Genomic DNA, 25,900 nt, shown 5'->3' with positions numbered 1-25,900 from the left:
ATAGGCTTTATGCCATAAGAAACCAGAATTCTCTGCTTAAATGTTGTTACTATGACCCTCAAGAATTCCAGGGTTAGATTATTATCTAGTAATGACGACAATGTACTGCAATGGGTTTGACATGGATGTGTACGGGCAGAATGGACACTTTTGTCATGTCGTCAGTCTGGATATCATAATTCTGATAACAATGATAAACCATTAGGGAGATGTCATGCTGATCAGCCATTTTTTCAACACATTAATACAATGCATTCCTACACCATTAGAAAGTGGTGGCTGAGGATAAAGATTCACAGTCAAAGATTCACAGTCTGAATATATTAAAGGCGCTCATATGGATTAAGAGCATTTTCTGAATATTATTGTCATCTTTTCATGACATAAACAAGTGTGACCAAGTTGTGTGTCTGAGCCTTAGCAGATATCTATTGAAATATTGATTTTTAGGGTTCAATTTGTCCAGTCATTGTTGGGTGCCATCAGTGGAAGCCCAGACTATGGAGCCTTTTACATGATTGGTAATAATGTGATAAAAGTTAAAAGATATCAACTACTGAAGACTCTCAATCTTTATATTTCATGATCGGTAATGTCATAGTCTCATTCCATATCATTGCCATCACAGTCCACTGACCCGTCAACAATACCATTCACATAATCTGACCATGTAAAAGGACCCTAAGCCCTAAAAAGATAGAAATTGGTAAGTCATATGACTACCGTATTTTGTCTTTTTAACTCATTACATTGCTATCAGAGATTTTAAGCCTTCGTAGACCAACCATGAACAATAAGGTTTTCAGAAAACAGTCAACTAAAACCTCCAATGTCTAACAGCGTATGACCAGCTCACAGTGCGAACATTTCACAATCAAATGGGAAAAAAAAACGGTGCACATCACAAGGGGAGCATGCTTGTCTGATGTGGTATCTCAATGTGTCAGGATTGAAAGTCTTAAAAGAAGAATAGCATTCATATACTAAATGTGGAAGTCAAATTCCCAAAAAAATGTGAGATGCAAACCAATGTGAGAATCAACAAGGTGATATTGTCAGAAGGAAGAGGGGGGTCTCTAGGACAGATTTAGTAGCCTTAGCCTAAAACAGTTGGAAATAATTACATGCACAAAGAGAGTATTGTCTGGACGTGGTATGCTTCACACACCAACCCCATGAGTAACACAGAAAGCTTGTAGTTCGGTGCACGATAAGCCTTTTTATGTCGATGGAGAATTCTTTATTTTGATACACTCATTTCCTGAGCTAAATCCAAGGCTCAGGCCACTCGATTTCAGAATTATGTGGAATATTCCGACTGTGTATCACTCATTCATTAGATGTAATCTGAGTGGGAGGATGGAAGATATATATAGTACAAGGGGATGTGTTTTGGAAAGAAACATTCATGGTTTATATGATCGTAGCTGACTTAAAAAATATTACATTTACTAGGCTGGCTCCACAAGCAAGCCTGAAGAACGTCTTCACTTCCCAAGCACAGTTAGAAGTCCACCATACTTATTATAAGAGGGCGTTTTACAATTGTGTAAGTGAAGCCATTGTTCAATGAAACATATGAGTTTCATGCGGTTTTATTGTAATATTTTTTAATATTTGATAGCTCTAAAATCAATTGTGGTATTTTTATATCACATTCCACTAAGCGAGTCAGTGGTGAAGGCAATGAAGAGAGAAGCCAATTAGTCCAAAACACAAATATATAATTGTGAATTTTCTGAACAAATTGAAACCTAATAAGGTTCGTAGATCAATCTGTTTCTAACGGAAACTGGGCAAAATTATACTGAAAAAATATTGTCTTCAGGGTATGTGGATACATATAGTCCTATTGTTTTCTTTGTCTGATTTAGCTTGTCTCATTGCACCATTTATCTGCATGTATACAGAAATCTGGGCCCGTAGACAGGCTTCATACATAGATAACTTATGTCAAAACTGCATTATTGGTCTGTAACCCAGATATTAGATTGAATGTCTTTAATAGAATGATTGCTCTTCCTTTAGATTTCGCTAATAATACCCTCTCTGTGGTATCGGACCCCATGGCATTCCTGTACATGAATTTGTGAAAGGCTTTTACAAACCACTATAAATAGGTTATGTGTATTTTACCTCGCCACTGAGTTACAGGCTCTAAAAGGTAGCGTTAAGTCGTAAACTCCGTAATGATTAACCACAACAGTTGTCCAATGGATGGGAGAAGAAGCGACGTCTTTATCAGGGATCAATGATACATTATTAACAATTAGGGCGTCTGGAGAAGCATTCCTTCACTTCAGGTTGTTAAGAGAAAATGGACTAAAGAACCAAAATAAGTGATGGATTTCATGTAGAATGGCCTTGGTTATGTCATGGCTCCCAAATGAGAAAACACAAGTGCTGGATGTAGATTACCAGGGTGCAATTCATTAAGACAAAGCAATCCTAAGTCTGACGGGTAAAGAATTTTTACCATACTGTAGTTAAAGCATGTGAATGTACGAGGGGGCAGACATTGACAATGAAGGGTTTGTAATGGATTTATAGATGTTTGGTTTAGCAGTGGTTAACCACTAAATTAGGATTATTAGGCTTTGGCTAATACTTTACTGCAAGACCAGTGTAAATAAGCATATCATAGTCGTACGGGGTTAATGACAGGTGAGAATGTTCTTATGTTTGATCCAGTTCTTATTCCTTCCGGTACTCCGTATAAAAGGGAATGTCTATTTCATTGTTATTTTTTAGGATTGCTATACTGTGTTGTGGGATTTTTTTGTGACTGTGAAACACATAGGGGTCTAAGAGCATTATATAAGGGTTATGTATTAGGCTCAGGTTTACTTACTATACCTTCACACAGAATCTGTTTACTATGGCACCACTCCTAATTCCGCTCCCATTGCATTTGTCCGGTAATGCAGCAGCCATTGTTTCTCCTAGTGTGATCACTATTGTCGAAATGATGTACTACATGGAGCCATTCAGATGAATAGACTTCTGTGTGACACATGGGCAGTCTGAGTTGACCAAAAGGAAAGCTGGTGGGAACGGGCTCTCTGCTATGGTTTTATGACGTCCATATGCCCTAATAGAGGATATAGCCAAGGGTTGCCCTGATGGGTCATCCAATTTATGGACAAACCTATTAAAATAGATCTTCTAAGTCATAAAAGACAAGACCACATTGGTAGGATTTACAATAACATTGTCTAAGGATGGTTCAATAGATCATTAATAGAATTTTTTTTCAATAGATCTTTTCACTTTGGAAATGAATGGTCCAAGATCACTGAGTTTAATAAATATAATATTTTTACATATCAGTGATCTATAACTTATCAGAACATTTTGACTGATTTTTCTTTACGCCTACAATTATTAAATTCAATTTGCCATCATCTTAATTATATTTAACCTTTAAAAAGTTCTTGTTGGACATAAGATCATACTGTCAACTGGAGATAGATAGATAGATAGATAGATAGATAGATAGATGATAGATAGATAGATAGATAGATAGATAGATAGATAGATAGATAGATAGATAGGAGATAGATAGATAGGAGATAGATAGATAGGAGATAGATAGATAGATAGATAGATAGATAGATAGGAGATAGATAGATAGATAGATAGATAGATAGGAGATAGATAGATAGATATCCTTAGAAGATCTAACTCATTGGGAAAGACAATTGTTAGTTGTCTAACCCTTAAGTACTATCATGGTGTTTATCAAGTGTATGATAGTGGTGTATGATAGACACCATGATAGTACTTAAGGGTTAATAAGAGTTTAAGTACAACTAGGCAACAAGATGGATGATAGGATAGAAATCATGACAAGGACATTGAGAACACCCAAACGGAAGACAGACAATGCTGGAGAAATGACACCATATGGTCACCATACGTTAAGAATGACTTGACTTAAGTTAGTGCACCAGGACTTTGGATATGTGATCTGCAAATACAGAATTTGCTATAAACTGCCTTGAATTCTGGCTTGGTCAAGGCTTTTAAAACAAGAAATGGCACTGAAATTTTTAAGAATGATACTACAAGATATTATTGATATCCAGTCAAGATGAATGTGAATGTCACCAGCCTTCAGTTAGAAGGACCATCTTACCGAGATTTGGTTCACTGCCAACAGACTACACATTACAATGGAGCCAGTCATAGGCTTACTAACACGAAACGTTGAATCTCAAGAGCTGTGCACAGTCCCTGAATATGCCCGAACATTTGTAAAGGAACAGCATATAGCACATTGCAACATTTTAATCACATTAGTCCGAATATAATACATACATTACATTGCAACCCATTATAAAGTTGAACTGTACAAAATGAAATTCTTAGCGTCTTTGGTTTAAATCAAAGTTAACACAAAGTATCGATTTAATAAATTTTTGACTCCGGACTGAGTTACAGAGAAGGCGGGAGGCAACCGATTAAATATGTACTATAAAACTAATAGAACTTTCTATTACAATATTTCAAAATATTATTCACTAACAAACTTTGGTTTAAAGAACATATTTTCACATGAAAACGAGGCATACATTAAGAGACAGACAAGACCACCAGTGATCAGTAAACAATCCGTGAGAAGAATGAACACTGTGTAGAGTAGATAGGGGTGGACAGTACTGTGATTTGGCATTCAGTGTAATGAACAATAATCCCTAAGCCCTAAACACTTTGGTATTTTACATTCATCTTAACACTACGAGTTCTTTGGTCATTCAACAAAATGATGCTTTTAAACATTTTTCTCTAGTAAACTAATGAATTAGAACATGTTATAAATAAATAAGATAGAACCTGTGTTTTGTGCATAATATGAACATGTTTCTGTTCATGCTTATCACCAGGTATTGGATATAGGTAATGGGGGTGCAGAGGCCGAATATCAGCATAGACCCTGAAGCATAAGAAGTCCACAAGGTCCCTCTGACCCATATGCACAGATCATGTGACAGTTATGTACAGGGACCCACAAGCTTCACATTACACCTAGGTGTAGGACACATATTTTGTGAATGTACAACACCTCGAATTTGTTGTAACTTGGCCTGGAGTAAACTATTCCTGACCTACCTAAATATGTCTAACCCATTAGTGGCATGATTTATTGAGGTATAAACGGAATAATATGAGGAGAACCATTTTTTTCTTTTCTTGGACGCCAATTGACACATGATCCACGGTGAAGGCAGACATTTTGGAAGCCTAGCCTTGCACCAAACTAAAGTATATCAGCACATTGGTTAGGATCACAAAATAGTGTCTTCCATCGACATGAAAGTTTAAAAGGGATAGTCCAATTTTTATTTTTATGGGACCAACACGCTACTACATCCAATGTACGTACTATCCACAACATGGGGCTAGAAGTAGTTGGCTGTGTGCCCTATATAGTAGCCAGGCCTCATAACCAAAACCCCTCCACTATATAGAGACTGGAACCCCGTGTTGTACAGGCGTCAAACAATGGGGCCATAAAAAAAGAAATCCTGGACAACTCCCTTAATATTAGGGTAACTTTCCTAAAGGGCTTATTTCTTTCACATGATTGGAAATACCAACTTGTATCTAGTAATGCTATGTATTTCCCTCGTAGTTACTGAATTAAAATATATCATAGTTGTAAACATAGTCAACATAGAAAGTCGTATGTGAAATTCTGAAAAAAAACACAGTAAATATTATCCAAAAAGTGGTACTGACAATGTGTTCCAGTCTACCGTGCTACCGACACATTTTGAAATCACATTACTGCATAAAACACTACAATAACAGTGAAATAATAGTAAAGAAAAAAATAAGAATCGGGTCTTAACCTTTGTAGGACATTCGGTTCCTGATAACTGGGGTGAAAGAACTGGCAATACATTCAATCCTGGTAATAACTTCAAGTACTTTTATGGTCTCTAATTCAAATGATCTTGAAAATGAGTCCTATAAACATTCTTTGTTGGAAGTAAACTTTTCCTGAGTATTTCGAAATAAACATGAACATAAAAACAAATTTTAATTTTTTTTTACAAATGATTCCTATATTTAGCTAGCAGTGTACTTTTCTTTCCATCCCTTCTTAGTTGTTGGTTCTTGAGCCTGGTACAATGCAATCGATTGCTGTTCCTGGTCACCTAATCTATGATAAGTGTGAACTGGGCTCCCCAAAGTGCCATGAAGGGGCTATTGTTCTCTGCTGATAAAAAAAAACATTACCATGTGAACTGGCCGACTATGATGAGGCAGTCGAAACAAGTCCTTGAGATCATGTTATACTTGCAGAACATCTGGATTCCTATTCACCAAACTACAGTGGCACTGCCATCATTTGGCAATAAATAGACGATATCCTGAGTACAGTGAAGAACTACTTTTTGTTTCCTTACAGGGTTCCAAACATGAAAATAATAACCCAAAAAAATGTTTGAATTTTTTTTTTCCTCAAAAACATTCAATGGTGTGAACATCGCTATACAAATATGTCAATGCGTATGTCTAGACACACGCGCATGTAAAAAAAAGATGCCCATCACTCGACATCAAAATGTCACATTTAAGTTTACAGGGAAAGAAATACTTCTTTAAGGTCTCCACTCATGTTAAGGACTCAACACACGCACCCTAAGAAAAGAAAAACAAAAAAAACAATGCCAGTGTTATGTCAAAGTATTAAACGGATTTCATTCCACAGTTAATGTCTCGAGCCGTACATCTTATTCCATTCCACATACAAGTCTAATTGCTTTTGGGAAGTACCGGCTCGTAGTTTACAGAAGGCCCCCTCAAAGTCTTTGTAGGATGTGGGTTGAAGTTGACCTGAAATACCATGGAGATGACTGGCTCCGGCCTGCTGGCAGAGTTGAATGAGCTCATTGCCAGAGTAGCCCTCTGTGTGTTGGACAAGTAGGGCCATTTCCCTCTCACTAAGGCAGTAGTTTTGTTGAGCCAAAGTGTGGTGTAGGATTTGCCTTCTGGCTAGATTATCAGGGGGCGCTATGTAAAAGCGTTTAGCAAACCTATGGTGGGCGGCTTCATCAATATCATCCGGCCTCTGTGATGTTCCAATAAAGATAATGCTATCATCAGTTGAGGTAGCTACGCTATCCAAGAAGGAAAGCAATTGGGACTTCAGATTACTGAGGTGAGAATTTTCCTCACTGATATGGGCAGAAAGTAGAAGATCAATCTCACTAATAAAAACCACAGTAGGCTGATGACAGCTCGCCATGTAAAACACAGTCTGCAAAACTTTTTCACTCTTGTTCTTCCATTTAGAGACAAGTACAGCGGTGTTGAGTTTCAGAAATGTAGACCCCAGCTGGGTTGCAATGCACCTGCTCAAAAGGGTTTTTCCTGAACCTGAAGGGCCAAACAGTAAAATACTCTTTGGAGGTCTGTTGGCTCCAGTGTATGCACCAGGTCTTAAAATAGGCCACACTAATTCTTCTTCAATTGCAGCCTTTACAGATACATGGCCAGCTATATCAGTCCACTGCACTGGGGGCCCACAGTCCACAATTTCATCATTGACAAGTTCTAAAATAAGAGGATCCACATTTTTTAACTGATCCTCTGATGGGTTACAAAATCCTGGTGGTTTAATCCCTGAAATCTGCATTCTTTGTGTAAAGACATGTCCTTGTTCATTCCCCCTCCGATCACCATTTATTACTGGTGGTGTGAACTTACCAAATTCCTCACCAGATCTTAAAGGGACCTCTTCATTGTACGTAGGTGAAATCATTGACTTCATCGACTGACTGCTGTACTTTCCTATTTGTTCTTCTTCTGCTGGGAGCTTTCCAGGTTTGAAGGGCATCTGAGGGGTTTCACCACTGCGACTAAAGCCATTGCCTCTGCATTCATTTGGTACGTTATCAGACATCTGAAATGATGAGTCTGAGGTAGTCTTTGGTTGTTCATAGCTGTATTTTCTGTATTTTCCCTCACTTTCCTCTGCTGCCATATCAAAAGCTTTCCGTTTTAAGGAACTGCTTGACTCTGTGTTTAGAGGAGTGACGGAGATTGGCGCCAAGTTAGAGCTTTGGTAAGTGTATCCAGGGACCACAGTAGGTCTTGATGATGCTGTGGGTGGTGGAAGTGGTGTAGGTGCGGCAATACCTGAAGGCAGATATCCAGAAGGATGTGCTGGATGCATCCCTCCATATCCAGGTTGGGTTGGGTAGCTGCTTGAGCTGTAGTTGTATATTGTGCCAGAAGAACTATATCCATGAACTAAAGCTGGTGACGCATGTGGTGGCTGAAGTCCTGAGCTATGGAGAGATGACGGGTGGCTTGCTGGAAGTGCTGCAGTGGGCTGGCTACAATATCCAGATGGTAAGTATGTGCCACTATAAGTTGAGGTATAATCCTGAGGTGCAACAAGACCACTTGCAGGATTAGGTGCTCCACATGTACTACCAGGATAAAGTGGTTCAGGCAGGTTGCCTGATGCAATTGTTGGGCTGCCCAACCCAATATGTCCATTGCCTGATTTGGAGCCAGCCAAACTATCATGTATAGAGTTTACCGTATAGGAACCATCAGACCCATGCGACATTTGCCAAGGTTCGAGGTCACCTTTCTGTCCATTAACAGGTCCAAATGCCCCATCTGTGTAAGTACTTAGTGGCGCTCTTTCATACGGCGAATCTAAGACTCCCGAGTACTTTTCTGCATATCTCTTCAGAAGGTTTGACGCGGTCAGTGCAGATATGTCATCATTTGCCCAGGCATAGTTCAGCCTTTGTCGACTACTTTGATACACATCAGATTTGTGTGCTGGAGATGAAGTAGTTGAAGAGACATCGAGGTGCTGCTCTGGCCACTGGTTCAGGGGCTGGGCATGCTCTGGTGTCCAGTGCATCTTCAAGAGAGCTAAAATATAAAGCACAATGTTATTTGTCTCAGCTGAAGGAAGGCCATTGATGGAAGAAATCTAGGCAAAGCAGCACTGACCACCTTGTCTTAGTACCCAGTTTGTATTATATTCATATCATAAATGAGAGTCAAACAGGGAAAAAGTTTAGGTGAGGAAATATTTCTTGAAGTTTCTATTTCGTAATCTCAGGCATCACTGTCATCGCAAAACCCTACAAAATGCATAATTAACATGTCTTAATGGCATTGAAAAAGTCCACTTACCCATTAAATCAATATTTATTTATCTGGTTGAAGTGCATTTCCTGAGAAAAACGATCTGCTCCTAAATCACATAGACTTTGGCGTCAGCTGCAAACCACAGATCTGAAAAAAAAAGATTAGAGATGTATAGATGGATTGTATTTTAACCAGCACTTTGCATACATTACACTATACGCATTTACCTTCTGAAAAAAAAGTCCCAAAAAAGTACAAGGACTCAACTTCCCATTTCAAAGAAATCAAAAGAAAATAATTTTTTTTATATAAAAATGGGTTGCCATGGTCTTCAAACCACAGGTGGTAGGGGTGTACCAATACATCTTCAATAACTAGTTGGGCTGAGCATGTGTAGCCTGTCAACAGGGAGAGGGGAGTTACCATTGACGGAAACCGTTGGTGATTTATCTTCACTGACTATGCTCTGAAATTCCGAGCCTCCTTGTCCCCCAACATTTGTGAGGACATTGTTGCGTTGGGAAGTTCCCCATACACAAGGAAGTTGGAGGCTTTTCTGAGATCACCAGGTTTGGGCAATTTTGCCATAAGTGTTTGGACCCCTCAATACTAAATTGTCAGGGGATAATCGTACACATCAGGGAGAGTGTGTGCCTACATAGGCAGTACAGAGACTTATATTCCTGCTCCGCTAGGGATTCTGGGTAAAAAATATACAAATCTACTCTCCAGGATGTAATTAGGAGAACAGTGCCTCTGTATGCTGCCCTCTATAGTCTCTCACTCTGCCAAATCAGTATCCCTGTGCTATGCTGAGGAGGTCCAAAAGACCGAAACAGCGCTGTCCATAGCTGGGAATCTGTTCCTTTTGGGATAAATATACTAATTTGGCAATTAAATCCGCATCATGATAGTAGGCTTATTAACTGAGTCATGCATGATGTTAAGGAGGCTGCCCTCTAGAGGGCAGTATACAGAGGCACTGTTCTCCTAATTACATCCTGGAGAATAGATTTGCATATTTTATACTAAATTGTCATAACCTTCTGCTTCGTGAGAAAATAAAAATCTACAGTCTCTTTGCATTATAGACAAAGCTTATGATATGCAGAAGTCAATGGAGTCGGAGAGGTTCACTGCCTTGTTTAATAGCTATAGAAGTTTGGTTATAACAGTGAGTAGGATATCAATTTTATTCCTTTATGTTGGGGCCCCATGTGACATAAATGCCACAAATCCCATCCATATATTGCACAAAAATATGCACAGCAAACATGTTGTGATTTACAAAACTGTTGCAGTTTTAGAAATCGTGGCTTGTCAATTATACCTACGAAAATGCCGTCGGTTTTCCTGTAGGTATAAGTGAGGCAGAAACTTGTCACTTTCTGTCGCAAATGCTGCAGGTAAAACTGCAATTTGTTTCGGACAACGGTTTTTCCCGCAGCGCTTTTTTTTGCTGTGGCCCGCTACATGGGGCTTTAGCCTTACTTGCATTTCTATGGAAGCACATATTGCTCATTGATCATTCGCTATCTAGCGTTAACTTAATGCAATTAATAAAACTTAGCAGTGTCATAATAATAATGGATTTATAAGTCGGTATAAATAGTGCAAACTACACCACATTTCTCTATATATTTTCTTTCTATTGTCCAACTTGATAGGCATGTGAAGCGCATTTGTCTTGCTAAAACGCTGAAGGCACTTCAAACTGCTGATCTGAAGTGGTGCTGTGTCAGACCCCTACTGACCTGATAATACCGCTCCTCCCTACATTTCTTTCCTCATCTCTGTCTACCGCCCAACCCGTGCTTTCCATTTACTCAATGACCTAACACTTACATGCTCTATTGTCAGAACCTCCCACGCTCGTATACAAGACTTCTCCTGAGCTGCACCACTTCTCTGGAATGCTCTACCCCAGACAATCAGATTAACTCCCAATTTCTACAGCTTCAAGCGCAAACTAAAGACACATCTTTTCAGACAAGCCTATCACAGTTCCTAATGTAAACCCTTCCGTACTATAATTAGAATCCCTAAAATGAACCCTCCTCTGTTCCCTCTCCCACGATACGATGCCGTTTCAGGCTACCCTTGTATGTGCAGGCACCATCCACATATTAAAGGACACGACTGGTGACGGCTCATACAGTTTTATGTTTATGTAATGACAGTCACCTCTATTACAAAATTTTCTGACCACTGTATAAGCAATGCCGCCCCTGCTACCTCTTGCGTCACCCCCTCTACCTCATAGATTGTAAGCTCTCAGTCCCATTGTGTGAAGTGACTATTTAATGTGTAATGAGCTTATTGTCTACTTGAACCCTACAAATTGTACAGGGCTACAGAATATGTTGGCACTATATAAATAAAATGTAGTATTATTATTATTATTATTATTATTATTAATTATCCTAAGGATAGGTCAACAATGTTTAAAAATCCTGCAAAATCCCTTTAATATAGATGCAAACAATTTCTAATACATCAGCGATTTATCAGTTTTCAGCATGGCATGTACTCTATTTGTTGCATCAATAGTATTGTAATAGTAGCAGAAATTGTATAAATTGAATCAAATTTATCACACTAGTGCACACAGAATGATACAATTAGGAACAACTGTTTTTTTTTGTTTTGTTTTGTTTTTTGTTTTTTTTAAATCGACACCAATTTATAGTTGGAATAGTTACTTTAGGCACCGAGATTTGCTACATTTTACCATTCTTAGCCGTGCTATACTGCTACGAAAAGTATCTAAACATCTTAAAATCTGGTGCAAATGATTTATTTATTTTCTTATTAGATTTTTACTTTTTATTGCTTATTAAAAACGGGTTTCTTTTCAGGTAGAAATTCTTGCAGATTGCCTGTTTGCTTTCACAAAGCAGCTAATGAAAGCAATATGGAAGAATGTTAATGACACATCAATGTCTGCCGGATAAGTAACTTTAATTGCACAATTTTTCTGCTGATCAGTTTTCCCTCTTACAACTAATGAATAGAGACAAGATTGAGAGACTTGCTGAGGGCAAAACAAATTCCAAAATTTCAGGGCTGGCAAGACCCTTCCCCCCCTCACTTTGTTGATTATATTACAGGCGTACAGATCTGTCCCTATACACAAAGTATTTCTTGTCCTCTGGCTACGAGTACTGGCTTTCCCAACATCTGCATGAGCAAGTCCCTCTGGGCCTATTGTTGTCCTTCTGTGTATTTTCTCCATTCCCCTTTTTTATAAAGACCATGGGGGATAGGCAACGTAAAGGGGGTTGGGAAGCGCCCGTGTACTATTCACTGGCCGCACAGCTTTTAAGCTACTTTGTGGCTGCAGCACAATTAGATTACCTAATGCTTTAATTGACTTATACAGCATCGCAGCTTCCATCTTGGATATCAAAACTACACAAGAGGATTTAACCAGCAGCTCTGCAAAGCTTTATCCAGCACGGCCACCGTTTACTCGCCATTATTCAAAGTGCCACAGATAGGTAAACGGTCATTAGTGATGGCAAAGAGTTTTATCCCAATAGATCCTTTTTCATGAAAATGAGGCCTGGTTTTCCTATTGAAAGATCCTCTCCAAATATGGGATCATTGGAGAGAGAGTTAAACCTTTTAGAAAGTGTCCTCAATGGTTCTAAAAACAGACTGCACACACAAGAGGGGCTCTTTCAAGAACAGAATAGATGGGGGGCCGTGTCCAAAATCACAAGGGGTGGGGTAATTATCAAAACCTAGTTTGCTGCGTGTTATATGGTAAAGAGCTGAGACATTACTGTTTTACCAACTATGAATACAGTCAAGTCTTGTCCGTCTACTTTTCGTTTGAAGGGCCTATACCAGACCTGGGCAATGTACGACCCACGGGCCACATCCAGCCCTCTGACTACTTCTGTCCGGCTGCATATCTTTTGGAAGTTTGTTCAAGGACCTGTGATGACATCATCACAGCCTATCACCAGGATAGGCTATGACTCTTTAGTGGACGGAGCCACGCAGGACTGTGTGCTTTCTGCAAGCTGCCGGCAATGGAGGCTGCTGCATGATAAAGAAGATAGAAGAGACAGCATGTGTGAGCAAGAGGGGAGAACTAGGGGCAGGTGTAGGGGGGCAGTTACACTGAATGCACATGGAGGGGGGACATTAAACTAGGGGGCAGATGGAGGGTGACATTAAACTGAGGCAGCTGGAGGAGGATATTAAACCATGGGGGGTAGCTGGAGGGGGACATGTCTGCCTCTACCTGATGCGCTGATACACAAAGTTCCTTCAGAGAGGTGATCTTATCTCCTTGTAAGGATACTGGTGTATTGTTCTGGTACACTTGATAAAGGGGTAATCCACGAAACGCTGGTGAAGGCGTCGTGTGTTTGAAATCCAATAAAGTGCGTTGTTTGAATTAAACACGTTTGGAGTCAGCGCAGTGTTATTCCCGAATTCTGGTCGTTTATCCCTTATATCTGCCTCTAGTTGCCCCCAGTTTATTGCCCCCCTCCAACTATCCCCACTGTTTAATGTCCCCCTCCAGCTGCCCCAGTTTAATGTTCCCTCTAGTTTCTGCTAATTTATACTGAGGCACCAGGAGAGGGACTTAATACTGTGGGACATTTGGAGGGAAACATTATAATGTGGGGGTGTATAATGTTAGGGTGACTGTAGGAGGATTGTACTGTGCGGGGGTACATGGAAATATGATTGAGAATGGGAGGAGTCAGCGTAGAAGTGGGTGGAGCTAAATTTGCCACAGCGCGCATGGCCCTCTAGAACCGTTACAATTTCTCATGTGGCCCCATGGGAAAATTAACTGCCCACCCCTGGCCTATACAGTTTCCTCTGCCAGCAGCATGTTATGGAGTAAGGTCTGGGTCACATCTGCGTTGGATATTCCATTCGCGGAGTTCGCTTGAGGACCCCTCGAACGGAATACTAAACGCATTAAAAAGCGGATAGTTAGGAAGCCACACGGACCCTATAGTCTATAATGGGGTCTGTGTGCTTTCCGAGCAGTGTCCGCACAAATCATGCAGAGAGAAAAGTACTGCTTGAAGTACTTTTCTCTCCACATGATTCGTGTGGACACTATGCAGAAAACAGATGGACACCCTTATAGTCTATGGTGTCCATCTGTTTTCATTGCTCACCGCTTTTTAAAGCGTTCAGTATTCCATTAGGGACTCCCCAAGCGAACTACCCAAACGGAATATGGAACACAGATGTGAACTGGGCCTAAGAGGAGCAGAGCACATTGATATAGTTTTGTGGAAATGGTGCAGAATAACTTGTATTTTATCCATGTGAATCTTTCCTCATTTTACGCTTGAATCCAATGGGCGGTCCTATCAATGACTGAATGTGTATGAAGAGATCTGTCAGCCACTGATGAGGACCGCCCACTGGACTCCAGCATAGAAAGAACAGGGATTTACATGCAAAAACTCTAATAAATATTTCCCACACAATGATATAGCTATCTGCTTAGCTTGTTCTACTCTATAATAGGACGCCCACTGGTAGGACAGCTTGTTCATTTTGGTTCAGGCTAGCAAGGACGTTTCAATCCACATTTTTCAGACGGAAACCTGAAGGAGCCCATTATAGTCTATGGGGTCCATGGGTTTCTGCAGGTAGCTGCTTTTTAAGCAGTGTAAGAAGATGACAGGTAAGATTCTAGAAGGTCGCTATGTCTCCCCCAGATTTCTCACTTATGTGTGGTAAGTGAGGTCACAATTCAGGTAAAACCTTAGCTGTGAGAACACTTGTGGTGTTAACCCCTTCTTGTCTTACTAGGGAAGAGCCTTCAAGTTAGGTGGGAACTGGGCCTCATTAAAGGCCTATAAAAGTTTTCCCTCCTGATCAGTTCCTGGGGAGAGAGGAGGAGCCAGGTTCTGTCACAACTTGTCAAAACTGGTGAGACTTCAGTGTGAACAGTTGCCATTACTGTGCTCTGTGTTGACTGTGAGCCTGAAGCAAGCCACACATACAGTTAGGACACTACCTGTTTAGTTAGTAGCTCAGACGAGCAGGAATTTTTTTTGTTGTTTTGCCTGACTGCTAAGGCTTGTATATTTTCTAACAGTTTTTTGTGAAATTAACATATACGGTAAAACCTGTTTGCACCTGCCTTTTTTGTGTCTGTCTCTGACTGTCTGGGTCTGCTGCTGCTACCACTGAGCCAATCCTCCCACAGCGGATTGGGTTTCCGTCTTTCAGGTTCCCAAGTGGACCTAAAGAACGGAAACCCAAACACTAGTGTGAATCTGGTGTCACTTTAGTTTAGTCATTGTATGATTCTGTCCATATACCCAATCATTTATACTTATCCGGTACTTGGCTCTTTAAAGGAGGTACAATGTGTTTTCTAAAGCCAATGCTAGCCATATTTCAGAAAACAGTTCCTAGTTATTACATTCCATAACAATAGTAAAGGAAATAATGCAATAACCAAGAAAATGATATGCCTGGGCTGGCTCCACAAAAGAAGACATCTCTACAAAATAATGAATTAAACAAAATATGCAAAATATGCTAGATTAAAGTTATTTCATGAAATATTGAACAATAGGAGTACTATATCTTCTTAAAGAACACTAGTGACTTTTCAGGCAATCTAGCAGGGCTTGCATGATTTATAAGACCGTACACAGTGTAAGGACACCTGACAAGGTAGTAGCCTCCTTAAGGAGACATAGTACCTCTTCTGACCCATGCCTATAACATATAACACAGTTGACCAGTACCCTGCTTTGCTGTCTGTGGATGGGTTCCTCTTCCTAATGGAAGAGTTATTCTGGCTTGGATTTATTCCCAGATTATGCCACAAGGTTTCAGGAAAACGGGAACTGATCTATGGGAAGCTACCTTCTAAAAGGTGGCGCTAGAGCAATTTCTCCTTTTTCCACCAAGGAGGACTTATTTGCATCTTCTTTCCCACAATAATACTGTATATTTTATTAACATAGTACACACAGATCCTATAAAAAGCATAACTCTTGCAAAGGGGTCCTGTGTCATAGGGTGGACAAAACAACCATGCTTTCTTAATCTCATATAAATCTTATACACTACAGCATTGTCCAACGGTCTATCTGTATTCTGCAATCCAGGCTCACAAGTATGGTATATGATGAAAGCAAAACAATATGATCTGACATAATGCTATCAGTTCATTACTGTAGTTTAGTCCGGTTCCTACCACCCACACATAGACTGTTTCCCATGGATGGGACTCGGTCCTGTACAAGGGACCTTAGTCTGCAGAAAGTCTCACAAAGCCCATGCAGGGTTCCTTTTATTATATACAGTCCTATGAAAAAGTTTCGGCACCCCTATTAATCTTAATCATTTTTAGTTCTAAATATTTTGGTGTTTGCAGCAGCCATTTCACTTTGATATATCTAATAACTGATGGACACAGTAATATTTCAGGATTGAAATGAGGTTTATTGTACTAACAGAAAATGCGCAATATGCATTAAACCAAAATTTGACTGGTGCAAAAGTATGGGCACCTCAACAGAAAAGTGACATTAATATTTAGTAGATCCTCCTTTTGCAAAGATAACAGCCTCTAGTCGCTTCCTGTAGCTTTTAATCAGTTCCTGGATCCTGGATGAAGGTATTTTGGACCATTTCTTTCTACAAAACAATTCAAGTTCAGTTAAGTTTGATGGTCGCCGAACATGGACAGCCCGCTCTCAAATGATCTGAAAACAAAGATTGTTCAACATAGTTGTTCAGGGGAAAGATACAAAACGTTGTCTCAGAGATTTAACCTGTCAGTTTCCACTGTGAGGAACATAGTAAGGAAGTGGAAGACTACAGGGACAGTTCTTGTTAAGACCAGAAGTGGCAGGCCAAGAAAAATATCAGAAAGGCAGAGAAGAAGAATGGTGAGAACAGTCAAGGACAATCCACAGACCACCTCCAAAGAGCTGCAGCATCATCTTGCTGCAGATGGTGTCACTGTGCATCAGTCAGCAATACAGCACACTTTGCACAAGGAGAAGCTGTATGGGAGAGTGATGAGAAAGAAGCCGTTTCTGCAAGCACGCCACAAACAGAGTCGCCTGAGGTATGCAAAAGCACATTTGGAGAAGCCAACTTCATTTTGGAAACAAAGATTGAGTTGTTTGGTTATAAAAAAGGCGTTATGCATGGCGTCTAAAAAGAAACAGCATTCCAAGAAAAACACTTGCTACCCACTGTAAAATTTGGTGGAGGTTCCATCATGCTTTGGGGCTGTGTGGCCAATGCCGGCATCGGGAATCTTGTTAAAGTTGAGGGTCGCATGGATTCTACTCAGTATCAGCAGATTCTTGAGAATAATGTTCAAGAATCAGTGACGAAGTTGAAGTTATGCCGGGGATGGATATTTCAGCAAGACAATGATCCAAAACACCGCTCCAAATCAACTCAGGCATTCATGCAGAGGAACAATGACAATGTTCTGGAATGGCCATCCCAGTCCCCAGACCTGAATATCATTGAACATCTGTGGGATGATTTGAAGCGGGCTGTCCATGCTCGGCGACCATCAAACTTAACTGAACTTGAATTGTTTGTCCAAAATACCTTTATCCAGGATCCAGGAACTGATTAAAAGCTACAGGAAGCGACTAGAGGATGTTATCTTTGCAAAAGGAGGATCTACTAAATATTAATGTCACTTTTCTGTTGAGGTGCCCATACTTTTGCACCGGTCAAATTTTGGTTTAATGCATATTGCACATTTTCTGTTAGTACAATAAACCTCATTTCAATCCTGAAATATTACTGTGTCCATCAGTTATTAGATATATCAAAGTGAAATGGCTGTTGCAAATACCAAAATATTTAGAACTAAAAATGATTAAGATTAATAGGGGTGCCCAAACTTTTTCATAGGACTGTATCTATTGAATATCGACAAACTCCTGTAAATACCCATTTAGACAATATATAGGTTTGTCATTGCTTGCTCAGTATGTTTAACATAGTGGATTCATGCAGATGAAAATATAATGGTGAATGTAAATGGATATGACAGTCATCTGGACTTCTTTGACATTAATGGAATGCTGTTTTATACTATAACCCATGTACCATCTTCTCCAATTCTTTCTAGTGTTGACGGTCATCATTTTTTATACATTTCCCAATGTAGACATCCAGCGATTAAATGTTATGGTCCTGGGAGTAATGTCCCTTGTTTTCTCTAATTGACATGACGTCATGTGAGAATTTCTGAAGACATCTCAACATGTTCCTGTTGATAAGATCCATTCCTCATCAAAGTCATCCACCTTTAATCTCTTGGTTTGGCTTTTATTTTTATACTACAAGACATTTTTTTCTAAAAACATCGGCCATCATAAAAGTTCAAGATGAAAGGAGCTTTCAGCAAGAGTAGAAAGCAGAATCAAGGCTGCATAGCCCAAGAGTCTCCATTGATTGTACTCCAGAAAATTGGTACAATCTTTCCATGTAGAAGCGAATGAGGAAAAGTAATTTAACTGAACAAAAGGCTTTACTTCCAACAGACAACCATGTGTCTTAAGACTTCTCTTAACAGAAATTGAGATCATGTGAGGAGCAACCTTGGATTTTACCTCTTGCATACCTTTGTACCCTTTAAGAGCATTTCTCGTCTTCCTCCTCTGAAATACATTCTCTCAACATCTAACAAGCTCACGTAACCTGAATATTGCCCAGTACCTTGACCAATTTACTACAGCAAATACTCAAGGCAAGGATGTGACTATCTCATAAACTTAGAAATAAATGATAAAGTTTTTATTGAATTTTCATCTTATGTGTGAGCCATCTGTTTGTACAGTGCTATGCATCTAGTGCCACGTGGTATCATGTCCCCTTTAGGGCTCTATCTAGTGCAATGCTATGTGTTTGGCCTCCATATCTTGGCACAAGGCCCGATAAGTCTGTTTTATGTCACCTGTAAGGTGCCACAAGGTCCAATGAATCTTTTCCAATCTGTAGGCATTCTGTTTTCCTTTAGAAGAAATCTCATGGAGTCTTTCCTTCTAGAATATTATTATGTAATGGAGAATATACCAATTTTTTTCTGGCAGACTCAAAATTGGTGAGAGAAAAATGACTATATAATGCCAAGCTGTATTATAGAACCAAATCACACATAGCTATAATAAGGACAAGGAGTTGACACCTCTTACTGTCATCTCTTCTATAGGATAGCCTTCCTTCTCATGTCTTACACACGTTTCAGCCACTTTCAGACATACAGTAGACATTTAATAGATAGCCCTGAATTATTCTCTCTATACAGGCGCATATAAGGAAATAACATATGAATAACTTGCTGCAGAGTATGCAACAGAATATAATGTCAAAATAGTTTGCTGCAGGAGATCAGGCATCCTCTTAAATTCCAGCTCTCCCAACATGGCTGTTTATCTACATTATTGCATTCCTATGATTATAAAAATTCTATAGAATCTTTTCCTTGATCTTTACTTTACTGTTACTCTGTTAATTTTATTTCTGAATTGACAGTTGGGTGCTGGGCCACTTTAACCTAAGGGCCAATGGTGCATTTGCAGTGGGTCCTAAGGTGGCTAGGCCACTTTTGGACAGCAGGGTAGTCCTGCATTTTGAGTGTTATTCTGCTGTTCTGCCCTGTCGTGTCAGGCCTACAAGTTGAGTTACGTGCAATGGTGAAGCAGGTAGCCCCCCTGCTTCCTGCTTCACCATACAGCTGCTCCCTTTGCTCCCTGGAAGCAGTAGGTACAATGTAGTGATGTCACTTACATTGCCTTTTGTTTCCTGAAGCTGCTGGCAGCAGAGACAAAAGTGAACAGGGGAAGAGAAAGGTATTGTTTTGGGTTTGTTTGTTTTTTTGTCTGATATACTGTATATACTGTGGGGTTAACTTTGGGGAATATGAAGCTGTGGGGGTAACCAGAAGGGGAACATTATACTGTGGAGAAAACCTGGTGGGGGATATTATACTGTGGGGACAACAGTAGGGTACATTTTAAAGTGGGAGCAACCAAGAGGGGGATATTATACTGTGGTGGACACTAGAGATGAGCGAACACTGTTCGGATCAGCTGATCCGAACAACACGCTCCCATAGAAATGAATGGAAGCACCTGCAACGTACACTTTGCCGGCGGCCGGCCAGCGTCACAGGTGCTTCCATTCATTTCTATGGGAGCGTGCTGTTCGGATCGGCTGATCCGAACAGTGTTCGCTCATCTCTAGTGGACACTGGAGGGGAAATTATACTGTGAGGGCAACTGGAGAGGGGCATTACAATATAATGTCTGAGGAGCCACTGGGTTGGGACAGGTTAATGCACTGCACCGGAATCTAGTCGTAGCTACCCGTATTTTGGTCCGGAACCTGAGGCAGCCTCCACCTCATGTTCCTTACCAAAAAAACCCATGTGAACTTACCCTTAATGTGCCCATTCAGTGATCCCAGTGCCAGAATTTTTATGGACATGCCCCTGTAGTCATTTACATTAGACATAGGTCTGAATTGCTTACTTAGGAAATAAACCTTTAAAATAATAAACCATATATAAAATATATACCTACACACATCCATCTGTCTTCAGTACAGCAACCATCGGTCTAATAGATATGCATTTCTAATAAAAGTAGTAAAGAAGTAATAAAATCTAACATGAAGAAGTAACAAAAGCCTTGTTTCATGGTGCAAAATGGTAACATAGAAGACAGCCAAGTATGAATGTAGAGAAAGATTGCTAAAGTGAGAAAAGCAGAATGGCAAATGTAGATGTGCTGGGGAGTGGTAGTCAACCATAAAAAATGCCGACCGAGGTATGTTTATATGATAATGAAAGTGGGCTATACCAATATGTTACACAATGGCAACATCACCTTCATTGCGGCATAGCATGACTAGTCATGGATCTAAGGCTTGAGCCTATTAAATACACCAAAGGGAAGGGATCTGCAGTTTTCTCATTAAGTGAAACCATCAGCATAACTCGTGACCATGTTTTATACTAGGAAAGGACGGTGAATAATATTCACATGTCCGACTGTGGATTAAAAAAACCATGCCTACTTTCTTCTAAGTTTTGTCTATTGTTGCAGGCCCACTACATTAAAATAGATTAGGCTGAGCTGCAATACCACATACAAACTGCATACAGATGTGGCACTGTTTTTGAAAAAAAACATCCACTTTTTAAAATTTTGCTAGCTGGATCTAAAAAGAAATATGAGCCGTCTACTGTTGTATCTCAAATCCTAGAAATATCGTAAAAATCATTTTGGCTCATTTATAAAGATTGACATTTTCAATACCATTCTTCACCTCCCGTCCACCAGGGGAGACTGTGCCAGGCCACGTGCCTGCAATGAGATCTACAGTGTTGGCCAAAAGTATTGGTACCCCTGCAATTCTGTCAGATAATACCCATTTTCTTCCAGAAAATGATTGCAAGCACAAACTCTTTGGTATTATTATCTTCATTTAATTTGTCTTCAATGGAAAACCACAAAAAGAATTGTCAAAAAGCCAAATTGGATATAATTCCACACCAAACATAAAAAAGGGGGTGGACAAAAGTATTGGCACTGTTTGAAAAAATGTGATGCTTCTCTAATTTGTGTAATTAACAGCACCTGTTACTTACCTGAGGCACCTAACAGGTGGTGGCAATAACGAAATCACACTTGCAGCCAGCTGAAATGGATTAAAGTTGACTCAACCTCTGTCCTGTGTCCTTGTGTGTACCACATTGAGCATGGAGAAAAGAAAGAAGACCAAAGAACTGTCTGAGGACTTGAGAAGCAAAATTGTGAGGAAGCATGAGCAATCTCAAGGCTACAAGTCCATCTCCAAAGACCTGTGTGTATCATGCGCAGTGTCACCAAGAAGTTTAAAGCCCATGGCACTGTGGCTAACCTCCCTAGATGTGGACGGAAAAGAAACATTGACGAGAGATTTCAACGCAAGATTGTGCGGATGGTGGATAAAGAACCTCGACTAACATCCAAACAAGTTCAAGCTGCCCTGCAGTCCGAGGGTACAACAGTGTCAACCCGTACTATCCGTCGGCGTCTGAATGAAAAAGGACTGTATGGTAGGATACCCAGGAAGACCCCACTTCTTACCCAGAGACATAAAAAAGCCAGGCTGGAGTTTGCCAAAACTTACCTGAGAAAGCAAAAAACGTTTTCGAAGAATGTTCTCTGGTCAGATGAGACAAAAGTAGAGCTTTATGGGAAAAGGCATCAACATAGAATTTACAGGAAAAAAAAGAGGCCTTCAAAGAAAAGAACACGGTCCCTACAGTCAGACATGGCGGAGGTTACCTGATGTTTTGGGGTTGCTTTGCCGCCTCTGGCACTGGACTGCTTGACCGTGTGCATGGCATTATGAAGTCTGAAGACTACCAACAAATTTTGCAGCATAATGTAGGGCCCAGTGTGAGAAAGCTGGGTCTCCCTCAGAGGTCATGGGTCTTCCAGCAGGACAATGACCCAAAACACACTTCAGGTCAGCACTAGAAAATGGTTTGAGAGAAAGCACTGGAGACTTGTAAAGTGGCAGCAATGAGTCCAGACCTGAATCCCATAGAACACCTGTGGGGAGATCTCTTGATGGCAGTTTGGAGAAGGCCCCCTTCACATCTCAGGGACCTGGAGCAGTTTGCCAAAGAAGAATGGTCTAAAATTCCAGCAGAGCCTTGTAAGAAACTCATTGATGGTTACCGGAAGCGGTTGTGCGCAGTTATTTTGTCTAAAGGTTGTGCTACCAAGTATTAGGCTGAGGGGGCCAATAGTTTTGTCCAGCCCATTTTTGGAGTTTTGTGTAAAATGATCAATGATTTGACTTTTTTTTCATTCTTTTTTGTGTTTTTTCATTGCAAGAAAAATAAATGAAGATCTTAATACCAAAGAGTTTGTGCTTGCAATCATTTTCTGGAAGAACACGAGTATTATCTGACAGAATTGCAGGGGTGCCAATACTTTTGGCCAACACTGTACTTCAGCTTGTAGTTGGCATAGATTTCGGGGATCATTTACGCCAATAAACTGGTGTAATTGATCACATATCTGGCAGGGCAAAAGTGGAAAAATGTCACAATTGTTTGTGATTGTTTTCACGAACTAGATGCCAGAACACTGACGTACAAGGCATGATAAATCTCTCTCATTTTTCTCAGGGACGGAGGACTGTTAGCACATCCACAAGCAAACAATTTCCTCAGCAGATTTTTTTTTTTTTTACTAAGGAATCTAGAATCCAATTCACATTTCCCCTCATATCGTATTTGGACCCTTCACTTCCATACCATGTAGTATCAAATTTATAATATCTCGTACTGACGTCATGATGGTTTATCCTTCACGTATATGAACTATAAATGCTTACCAAGTCACCAAGCATGAATAATAGGTGGCATTAACCACTAAGCTCGAGGAACACGCATGAAATTGCTTTGCATTTTGCAACTTTTTAGCTGCTGGGTTTACAGCCATTAGCAGGATTTCATGCTTATAAGCAAAAGGGAAAAATAGGGCACAACACAACAGCAGCCTGACAGGTGGACGAGGAGTTGCGAGGCCCAAGATGAAAAGAAAAGTGAATGAGTTTGGAGCAGGCCAGATGTTTGAATGCGCGTTCCTGGCAGTGTGAGAAAATGCTTGCCCAATGACCAAATGGCATCTCGGATTCCCACCCTGGTTGCTCGTCCATTATCCACCGCAGAAGACAAAGGACTGATAGAAGATGGGGAGGGGTGGATACTATTGTTCCAAGCGGCCCCTAATTATGGAAATCTTGTTAATCTATTCAGCAGCGTCCTAAACTGGTCTTTTGTTCCAGGTTCTCCTAAAAACTATATGAGGAGAATCTTCGAGAATCACTAGTACGCTGGACAGAAGGACTTGTTATATCCCATCATCTCCTATCTACATCCAACCTGCAAAACAAAATTCAGGGCGCAAATATTTGCTTAGTTCTGTCAAGTGATAGACAACACCCTGGACTCTATTTCTCGGTGGGAGGCAGCTGTACCCATATTAGCAGTAGGTCTTCTGCTTGACAGCCATCTTTAAATGACAATACAATCTATGAAATGGGATTACTGGACAGGGTACATTTTGTGGGTAATAAGGTTAACCAGACATGACACAAACCATGGACGTCTAATCGTCTATCGGACCAAATGGTTTCCCAACGTGAAATAATTAAATGTGCATTTTGTGACGTTTTATTATTTATTATATATTTTATAATACCAGCAGTGTATCTGTGTTTATGCCTATATATATATATATATATATATATATATATATATATATACATACAGTGTATATATATATATATATATAGTGATCACATGACACATACATATCATATACTATGAAGTAAGGTTATTACTTGTAATTTCTGGTTAAATAGAACAAAAAAAAAGAGTATTCTCCTGACTGTTATAATTATTATAGACATATGGATCATTATGTAAACATGCACACATATGGCCATTGGTTCAAGCTACTCACATCCGATCCACTGACAACCATACTCCAAGTGAACGATGTCCAAGCAGACAGGGCCGCTTTGTTACCTACAAACATATGGATTCACAGTTGTGGTTGCAGGATAGACCGATTGTCCTTTTTTTGGCAAAATGTAACTAAAAAGAGAAAGAAAAAAATCAGTATATAGGATAATTTTATGTAGGAAAGCCAAAAAGCATAGATGAAACTTTGATCTAATCGGATGGTATAGTCTTAGGGGAGCCTTTGGTTAAACAAGGACATTAGGAAATGTAATCACAAGAAGCAATAATTAAGTGTAAATGGATTAATGACAAGGCGCACACAACCTGTCCCCTGTCCCCCGTGTGACAGCAAAGACATAGGAGTCTACACCAAGAAATGACTGACATGTTTCGCATGGACTCATGTGAACCACATCATGTGAGACTGTTTGGACCATTTACTGGTCAACATGGCTGAGATAATGACATAATGCACTACATATATGATAAAGGCCTCTTTAAAGGCAACATGTCACATTGAATATACAGTCTGATCTGACAGCAGCATGATATAGTGCTGGAGGAGCCGAACAGATTGATCTATAGGTCTGCAGGAACAAATTCAGTATAACTTGTAACCTATGGATTAAGATCTCTGCTCTTTATATGTATGAGTCTAGTAGGCGGCCCCAGTCAGTGATAGACCGCCACCCTTGAATGCATATTCATATAAGAGAAGCTGTCAGTCACTGAGTGAGACCGCCCACTGGACTCCTAAGCTTTAGAGTGAACCGGGATTTCAATCGTTACATTTTGAAGTTGAAAATTTTATATTTTTTTAAACATTTTTCACACACTGGACTCATTTATACTTTAGAAATTGTTACATTTTTATTGTATTAATTTCACAAATGATCACACGCATAAGTGGTGTGCGCAGACCAGGGTGACAACACTGATCTCTATTGAGATAAATGGGTTAATTCAGAGGACAAAATGATTATCCATATGGCAGCTGGTTGACGTATACATGGTCAAAAATATATGGGCGAACAGGACACAACTTGCCAAGAAGATGCATCTCTGAACAGGTGACAGTCCCCGAACGTCAAGTGTCTGACAGGGACAGCTAGTCCATTGCTCTCCTCTCTAATGACCAGGGAAAATAAAAGGCCAGTCATTTTGATGACTAAGGCCTGACATTTTTAACAAGGTCCACAGTACCACACAGAAACGCACCCTTATTATAACGCTCATATTTAGAGAACACCC

General features: G+C 40.0%; 1 protein-coding gene across 1 annotated transcript in view; it reads right to left on the bottom strand.

The window, feature by feature from the left end:
* Positions 1-6,074: 6,074 nt before the first annotated feature.
* The window catches only part of LOC142195830 (fidgetin-like), a 70,532-nt gene continuing 50,706 nt past the window's right edge, over positions 6,075-25,900 (bottom strand). The window contains exons 2-4 of the mRNA XM_075265885.1: positions 24,648-24,781; positions 9,175-9,276; positions 6,075-8,907 (exon numbers count right to left, since the gene is read on the bottom strand). Coding sequence (XP_075121986.1) covers positions 6,722-8,907; positions 9,175-9,178 — 2,190 coding nt within the window. The 5' untranslated portion in view covers positions 9,179-9,276; positions 24,648-24,781 and the 3' untranslated portion in view covers positions 6,075-6,721. The remainder of the gene's footprint in view (positions 8,908-9,174; positions 9,277-24,647; positions 24,782-25,900) is intronic.

Source organism: Leptodactylus fuscus, chromosome 2 (genome assembly GCF_031893055.1).
Source record: "Leptodactylus fuscus isolate aLepFus1 chromosome 2, aLepFus1.hap2, whole genome shotgun sequence".
Classification (NCBI taxonomy): Eukaryota; Metazoa; Chordata; class Amphibia; order Anura; family Leptodactylidae; genus Leptodactylus; species Leptodactylus fuscus.
The sequence above is the reverse complement of the archived record's forward strand: the minus strand, read 5'-3'. Positions and strand labels throughout refer to the sequence as shown.